The sequence below is a fragment of the Apaloderma vittatum genome, unplaced genomic scaffold (assembly GCF_000703405.1).
Source record: "Apaloderma vittatum isolate BGI_N311 unplaced genomic scaffold, ASM70340v1 scaffold12997, whole genome shotgun sequence".
Classification (NCBI taxonomy): Eukaryota; Metazoa; Chordata; class Aves; order Trogoniformes; family Trogonidae; genus Apaloderma; species Apaloderma vittatum.
In genome coordinates this window covers 3247-12067 of record NW_009725760.1, presented here as the reverse complement: position 1 = coordinate 12067, position 8821 = coordinate 3247, and the positions used below count along the sequence as shown (strand labels likewise).

General features: G+C 36.1%; 1 protein-coding gene across 1 annotated transcript in view; it reads left to right on the top strand.

The window, feature by feature from the left end:
• The window catches only part of LOC104276628 (neuroblastoma-amplified sequence-like), a gene marked incomplete at both ends in the record, with an annotated part of 10622 nt that extends 3963 nt beyond the window's left edge, over positions 1-6659 (top strand). Inside the window, 3 exons of the mRNA XM_009873026.1 lie at positions 1188-1298; positions 4597-4847; positions 6325-6659. Coding sequence (XP_009871328.1) covers positions 1188-1298; positions 4597-4847; positions 6325-6659 — 697 coding nt within the window. The remainder of the gene's footprint in view (positions 1-1187; positions 1299-4596; positions 4848-6324) is intronic.
• Between the last annotated feature and the right edge of the window lie 2162 nt (positions 6660-8821).

The following is an 8821-nucleotide window of genomic DNA, read 5'->3' as shown; positions in this document are numbered from 1 at the left end:
CAGGAAGGACATTGAGGTGCTGGAGAAGGTGCAGAGAAGGGCAACCAGAATGATGAGGGGACTAGAGGGTGAGTCTTACGAAGAGAGGCTTAGGGAGCGGGGGCTGTTCAGCCTGGAGAAGAGGAGGCTGAGGGGAGACCTTGTTGCTCTCCACAACTCTCTGAAAGGCAGCTCTAGTGAGACGGGTGTTGGCCTCTTCTCCCTAGTAAATAGTGATAGGACAAGAGGGAATGGGTTCAAGCTGCACCAGGGGAAGTTTAGATTGGATATTAGGAAAAACTTCACTGAAAGGGTGATGAAGCACTGGAATGGGTTGCAAAGGGAGATGATGGAGTCACCATCCCTGGACATGTTTAAAAAACGGCTGGATGTGACACTTCAGGAGTTTAGTGTTAGGGTGGTGTAGGGCTGTGGGCTGGACTTGATAATCTTAAGGTCCTTTCCAACCTTGATGTTTCTTTGATTCTGTGATTCTATACCAGCCTAAAAGCAAGAACCATATGTGTCCATTTGAACCATACTAGCTTCAGTGGACTAGTAAAAATAGATATGAAGTTAACTTCAGGCTTTGATCACTTAACAGAGTCTTCACCTCTTGATTTGTTAAAGGGATATACAGTAACAGGAAAAAAAGTTTTCACTATTTCTAGGGTGTTTACATAGTGGAACTGGACATCTTTATATCTTTTAATTTGCAAATGCGGAGTGTTTCTGTCTGTGAAATCTGGGAAGAGCTTTGAGGACCTACATACCAGTCATGCCAAATCACTGTAGGTTCTGCAACTAAATCAAATAAATGTTAACTATGACACTTCTCTCCTGATTTGGGCCTTACCATTTTGTAATTGAAATGGAGTGAAAACTGAGGTTTTTGCTTTAGTGCAAAGATTAGGCAGGAACTTTCATTGAGAAGCAAAGTGTGTGTGGAGTAGGTGCCTGTCTTCCAAATACCTCTGTAGTCTTATATTATTTTTTCTTTTTCTCAAATAAAGCACAAAGTTAAAGCAAATCCAAGAAGACAAATGTTATCTATTTTTAATTAACAGTGATTCTGTTTTCTTGGTTTATGAAACAAAATATTAAAAAGAAATAATTAGTTTTCTAATGAAAGTATTTGTTTTCATGTCATGTCTCTAAGGCTTAGTGTAATTTTTCCTTGTCTTCTTTCATGTCTCTTCTCTTATAAGAACACTTGAAGAAAATGTCTACAAGATTGCTGTCTCTTTGGCTCAGCGATACAGTGTTCCACTTTGGGAAGTTTACATGACCCATCTGGAATTTTTGTTCACCGACAGTGGGTAAGTTGTCTCCCCTGCAAATACACATAAAATTGCGTTACACAGCAACACGTCTTAACCTGTGAGAAAACCGAAGTCTATTCAGAGTAGAGGGTGATTTGTGTTCTTGTATTTCTTATGTTATGATAGCTTGGGAATTTTTGTCTTTTCAATGTGATGCTTCTGTAACCAGCCACAAAAATAGGTGTTACAAGCAAGGATGAAAGTCTGTATGTCCCAGGACTTGAGTTCCTGTTCTTTACTTTCCATGGCTTTATTTTTACAGTTCCTTGATACATATCCTGAAGCTTGATAGTTTTTATATAATTATTCCTTTTTTTTAAAAAAAAGTTCTGCTACTTATTCATCTCTCTTTTACGTAATAGCAAAAGAAATAAATATATTAGAGCTTCCCATTCATATTATTCTTCTATTCATCTCAGTTACAGTTTTTTTAAAGAAGCACTTTTTAAACAATATTTCTTTCTAGCCTTCTAGATTGCGGCAGAGCAGACCTGGCATTGGTGGGGGGCACGAGGGGAATGGATGCTCTTCATTTCTTTTCCAGACGTAGTTCCAGGGCCTTGTTTTGTTTTGTTTTTGAACTTGAACATCTTGTCAATCCAACAAGTACTTTTCGCCCACTGAAAAATGAATCAACTCATTGGATGAAGGACTAAGCTACTTGACTGAGTAGGACATTCAGATGACGATGATGTAGAGCCCCTTGTGTAACACAGGAGCTCTTCTCTAGTGTTCTGACAGACATGATCAAATTAGTCTAGTTTGTTTCAAATTTTAAATTTTGCAGGCAGCTTTAGCTTGCAGCGGTATTTGTAGCCCTCCTAACATTAACTATTAATTAAAAAGCATTAAAATATTTTATAAAACATGAGGCCTAAAAAGCGAAGCCTAGTAGACATTGGTGCAAGATCTGAGAAGATGAAATAACGTACTGAGGTTTTTCTTTGCCTCCTCAAGAAAATTATTTAGTGCTTTAAACAAAATAGACAGTCATGATATAAACATGCAACACTAGGGTGAATGTGAAAGAGCCAGCTGACTTCTCTGAGACTAGAATATTACCTGGGGTATTTTGCAACAGTTTTTTATAATCTTCTTTGTTCTTGTCCTCCATGAGTTTAATATTCATAGAATTCTGAAATCACTGAAGTACAAAGTAACAACCTTTTCCCTAATGAAATTCAAAGAAGTCTTGAAAATTGATGTATAATAGCATAATATGCTGCTGAGCATGTTTTTGTTGTATCATAATCTCATTTTAAAGTTGATTGACAGCATATGGCCATTACAGTGTATTTTAGTCTTGGGATTATGGTATTAATAATGCATGCCTCGTTATGCATTCATTCTGAACTGAAGTTGATTCTAAGACTTAATCTCTTTAACCAAATATGCAGTATTTCTATAAGCTACTTTATGTCGGGAGGAGCTCAAAAGAAGCACTTAGATAGTTTGCATTAGCTATTTCTTTGATTACTTGATGACAAATAAACATCACACATGTTTTTCTATTATGCTGTGAATTTGAGTCTGATGAAAATTGTTTGGTATTACATTTTTTAAATTTGCTGGAAAAGCGATTGTGTCTTTTGATGGATCTGAGCGCGTTCTGTCACTGAAAAAATCTATAAGATGTATTTTGTGATTTCAGAAACAGAAAATTTTATGTTTGCCTGTCACAAAATCTTATTATTCCAGAATCTTTCTGAAGAGCATGGTGAACCCTCCCTATCCATGACCAGCCTTTCCCCAAATAACACATGGCAAAGCCTTGTAGATGCTATTGATTATAATTTCACTGTCTATCTAGCCTTTAGTTTGAAATTTGGTTGTGGACAGAAAAATATATTCAAATCACACTCCTGAAGTGCATCAGGTCCGAGTGTCTGTTTTGCTTGATATTGAGTGAATGATGCTTTATTTCAATTAATATGGTAGAACACTTAGCAAACGACAACAATTTAGAGAATTAAAATAATGCTTACAAGTTAACAACCTAACTGGGGTAGTTCTAGATGTAAAAATAACTCAAAAATACCTTAATCTTTGATTTCTGAGGAAGTATAATTTTTAAACTGAGAAAAGGTGGTGTTTGTGGTATTCGCTGTAAGAAAATCATCTTTAGGGATGAAAAGGAGACATATTTTACATGCATATTGAAGAGAAACACTAACTTTACATGCGGTATTTTTACTTGGGACAAGTTGATGTTGAAATTCTTATTTAATCAGTGTTAAAGGTAGAAGAAAATCAAATGGAATTAGAAGACATCAAATTTCAAAATGAAATGCACTACGTAATGTGGCTTATGATTGGACTCTGGAGAGAGTCAAGGTGGTAGTCATCTGTAGGTTCCTTCTTTCCTTAGATTTTAGGTAAAACTTTCAATTGAGAAAAGTATAAACTTAGCATGAGACCTGAGCCTTGGTAGACATCCATTTTTCTCCCAGCTGAGGAAGAAAGGGGTGATTGCATTCAGCTATCGTTTATGTGCCAGCTGGAGGTGCCTGAATTCATGTTGTCAAAGAGCTAATGTATTCTTTTTGCAAAAAGGTCTGGAAAAAAAATGTCCTGAAGCAGTGAGACTGGCTGAGGTCAACCCAAGATTTGATGGTATTTTCGTAAGCTTTCATGGATGACAATTTGAGAAGCAATTTGATAAAACTGTCAAATAAAATATGCAAAGCATGAGTAATAGTGTCAAATAGATTAACCAGTGGGCAAGAGCCAATTTTCAGTGGTGATAATATCTCTCAGCATGCACAGGTGCCCACTGACTACAGAAAATAGAATGTTGTAGATTGGGAGAATTTCTACTTGGGCAAAAGGATTTTCTAGCATCACTCAGCTGTGAGATTTGTTTTGTTTTCTGGTTTGGGTTGTTTTCATGTTTGTTTGGTTTGGGTTTGTTTGGTTTCATGTTAGTTTGGGGCATTTTTCAATATTTTTTTTTTTTTTAAAAGGCTTCCTGTGCACATACTCAGACATATGTCTACTTTTACTTATGGCTGTACTTAAAGATGTGAAAGGCTGTTTTGAATCATGCTTCAGTGTTCACAACCCTTAATCCACATGTCCAAGACAGCAAGATCAGGAAATATGAGAGCTTATTAGCTTTTGTTTATGAAGAAAAGAGCTATCTAAAAATTTAGGAATAACTATTTACTCTTTCAAAACGTCTTAAAAAGTTGAACCGTAAATGAAGGAAAGTATTATCCTGTTTCCCAAGTGTGCAGCTGAAGAGTCTTTCATGGAACAGCCAGGTCTTTAAAGCTAAAATAATTTCTAAATGCAGGTTATTGACACAGGAAATAGAAGAAAGAGCACAAAGCCTTGGTCTGTTTGAGACTTTGAAAACCAATCCTGAAACCTTACTTGAACACATGGTTAAATATGTTTACCCAAGTATTGAAGGCAGAGATCACCAGCGGTTGCTTTATTACTTCACTCTTCTTGAGAACTGTGGTTGCTCGGAAGCGGTGAAGCATGCTGTTAAACCTGAAACTCACATCCGACTCCTGAAAAAATTCAAAGCAGTTGCACCAGGTAGGAAAATAAATGTTTCTTTTCTTCATAGCTGTATTTATTATTCTGTTATGTGAGTGTTGACGTGATTATGCATATCTGGTTAATACTCTCCAATTAATTTTATTTTTCAATGAGCATATCAAATGAACGAAAGTAATTTAGTAGGTTAGTGATATCTTACAGGAGTAAATTTCTTCTCTTCATATTACTGGAAATTTAGCTTGCTTTATCAAAGCAAACAAAAAAATATTTAAAACCAGGTTTCTGTTGGCAACGCGAGTTAAAATTATTGGCAGTGGTTCATATTGAATTCATAGACTTCGTAGAGCACAATTTTTAACACTGCAAGTTTAACAGCAATTTCCTCAAACAACTTAAGACAACTTACCTTTCAAAAGTCTGAATTACATTATATATAAGGAACTTTATGCATTTTATTTGTGTGTTTTAAAGAGGGCTATTTTGTTGTTTATCCTTGATGTTACCTTTTGCTTTTGCAGAACTACATTATTTGTCCTACTGTCATCATACAATGCCTGTAAAAGCGAGCAGCTGGAAACCACTCTGAAATTTTGAACACTAGTTTCAGTTTGCTTTAGTTGAGTATTGGCAGTACCTTGAATTTCAGTTGAATAACTCCAAAACCAGTTTCAGAATGAAAATTATGTACTGTATGGGATTACTTGCTGTGGAGATGAATTAATTGTTCAATACTGGAACCTCATGTGTATCAGACACTTAATTTGCTGCAGAATTTGGAGAGTTTATGCATATGAGTTCATGTATTGCAGGACGAAAAATAGACAACAGTGGTTTAGGGAAGGAGAGGTTATCTTCAATTCTTATTGATGTGTCTAAACATGGCCATACAAGTCAGTTGTCATAAGAGTTACATGCGTAGAGAATAAAATAGTACTGCTGCTAGAAATAATTTGTTGTTGCTAGAATAATTTGCAGGAGTTTTCTTCTTGGAAGAGCCAAAATAATGACAAGGCTGATGTATTATATAGATATTCATGTAAATGGGCCTACATGTCCTGTTCCCTAGCTGACCTTGCTTAGTTTACTTGTGGTTAGTGCCTTGCATTTTTGCTGAGATAAGTAGTAAGTAACAATTCTTATATGATCAGATTACATCTTCTTAGTTAATGAGGACTTACATCCTCAGGTGCATATGGTTTTCTGGGCTTTATATTAAAAAAATAGTAGCACGATTCTATGCAGTATATATATATATTTTCTTGTTTCTTTGAGAATCTGTTTTTTTTTTAGTTTGTATCGATATGTAATGGTAAAATACCTTCCAAGGATTTCACATGCAGCAGGACATCATAAATACCTTCCCAGTCTATCAGTGTATGGCTGTGAAAGGAGATGGAGCAGAGTCTTTCTAGATCTGCAGATGCTGCTTTAATGCTGATTGTTTTACACATAGAGTTTGAGTAGATTTAATTACGTTTAACTTCTGTTTCACTCTTTCTCCTTCTGTCAATAGGTCTTAACTACAAAAAGCTAATAGATGAAAATGAAAACCCTCTGGAAACACTGGAGCCTGTCCTTACGAGTCAAAATATTTTATCTATTTCCAAACTGGCTCCCAAAATTCCCAAAAAAGATGGCGGCATGCTATCACCCAGCTCTGTCTATGTTGTCTGGCTACAAAAACTTTTTTGTAGTGGCGATCACCATCTTATTAAAAAAATACCAGAAACCCTGGATGAGTGGCTACATGCATATGATATATGTTCGAAGTACTTCGATAGACTTGATCCAGAAGACATTGTCACTTTTATTGATGAAATTACCTTTTCTTCAAAAGCTGTAACAAAGGTAAGCAAATATGTTTAAAGAATTTCAGGCATACTGTGGAGCGTATGAATGTAGTATTAAGGAGAAATTCTCAGTAAATTTTCATTTTACAGGTTTTGAAGATAAATTCATAAACCTACCTTCCGTTGCATTTCTCTTGTTTCTGTGACTGCCAGTATAAAAACCAAGATTTTTATTCAGTTAGAGGAGTTAGCTCTGTGAATAAGAGAGTTTTTGGTGTAACACCAAAGTTACTGTATTCTTATTCAGCCGAGTAAAATATTATTCTTGTGTATTGATTTATTTTATTTGTGCTCATCCTAAAATGCATTGTGCTGCAGGCTTGTGTTTAGTACCAGGCTTTTGTATTCTGAATAGGATGCTCCACAGAGAAGCATTCTGGGCCAATGCATATGGTTTCTAGGCACTGTAATAATATAAATGATAAACTCTGTCATAATTTCCATCTGGCTGAAAGCCTGTTACTGAAAGCATGTGCTTTTGTGTCTGTACCATATATTACCAGATCTGCACTTTATTTTTGCCCCGTGAAACCTACTTAACAAGGATATTTCTAACAGTTTTACCCATGCTTTCTTTTGTATCTTTACTGCTAAGCACAAAAAAGAAATGAGTTTTCTTAGATATTTCCATATTAAAAGATCTTGAGATGTCTTCCCTAACTTCATCTTAAATGAAAACATGACAGAGGGAGGTGTTTTGTGAGTTTTTTTGTGTCTTTATCTTCTCTGTTCTGGATTGGGCTCATTTTCCAGACATACTTATTCACTGCGTTCAGTGAAGTGAATTTGAATTTGTTTTCTCTTTGGATATTGTTTTAGTGTTCCCATGATATCAGCATAAATTGATTAGAACCCATCTAACCGGTCTCTGTACCAGAATTCAATGAGGAAAAAAAAATTGCTATTTCTTGAAATCCCGGGAAAATGAAAAACTTTGTCAGCACCAGATTTATGCCTTGAGCTGTCTGTCATGCTACACCAACACGTTTTATCACTAGTTCCATCAGCTGTTGCTTAAGCCTGTTCAGCAGAAGTACTGTGATGTTCAGCAGTTTTGATCCTTTTTATCACATAATCATATAGAGTTTTCCATGTTTATCAGGAAAGACTGACACTCATCCTGAGATCTCAATTGGTCTGAGGTAGTCAAGGGGTGACTGTTGTCTAATGAGAAGGAAATACTGTCTTCGTGTATGGTTGCCACCAGTGACTACTTGAAGCTCTTGCTGTTAGTGCGTCTTGGGCGTTTAAAGATAATTTCTCATTTATTCCAGATGAATGGTACAGAGAGAGGATGGATAGCCTCCAGTGTATATCTGTTTTGAAATACATTGTTTATTTTCCTTTGTTTATTTCTGCTCTGGATTCTAATATAGTTTCTCTGCAATCTTAAGTTGAACAGGAGTAGCAGGAAGGAAATATTGGTGGCAGAATTATTGTGGTCGCCAAACAGAACTTCACAGCAGAATTCTTTTGGCCATGAAAGATACTCTAGAAGTGTTTGAAACCAGTTGGTCAAATCAGCTGTTTTAGCATGTCCCCTGCGCTGGGTTTGGCAGTGAAACAGCTGTTTAATTAGTCGGAGACTAGTTTTGTCTCAGGATCCCATTCGGTTTTCAAGTGGGAAGTGTACAAAGAAAAATTATTGTCGTAGAATCTGGAGACTTCTTTCTCAGAGATTTCTTTCTTCTAACTTTAATCTGAAAAATGCTTCCTATATTAAAAAACTACTGTCTGGCTTACGGCTTTTACTTAAAATATTACCGAGTTTTGAGACTGCACTGTTCGTGTGATCAGTCTTAATCTCTAATTCAGCACTTTCTTCCTGTCCCAGTTATGGCTAAGTACTATATCTGTTTCCTATTCCCCTAACAAATGCACATTTCTGTTTTTCATGGAAGTGCTGATATTTGATATATGTAAAGGACTGAAAAAAACCCCATGGTCATTATAGTGGAATAATCTGTACTTTCACTGAGACAGCTGAGCTTTCTCACATACAGAAGAACTGTAGATTTCTTTTAAGTGGACCTTGAGGGGAAACTTAAAGTGAGGTAGTGTGGAACAGTACCTGCATCTAAAAGCTCTTTCTGTTTAGACATGATCAAGGAAGTTTTGAGAGATGAGGGGTAGTGGGAGGTAGGTTACGAAGCAGTGTAG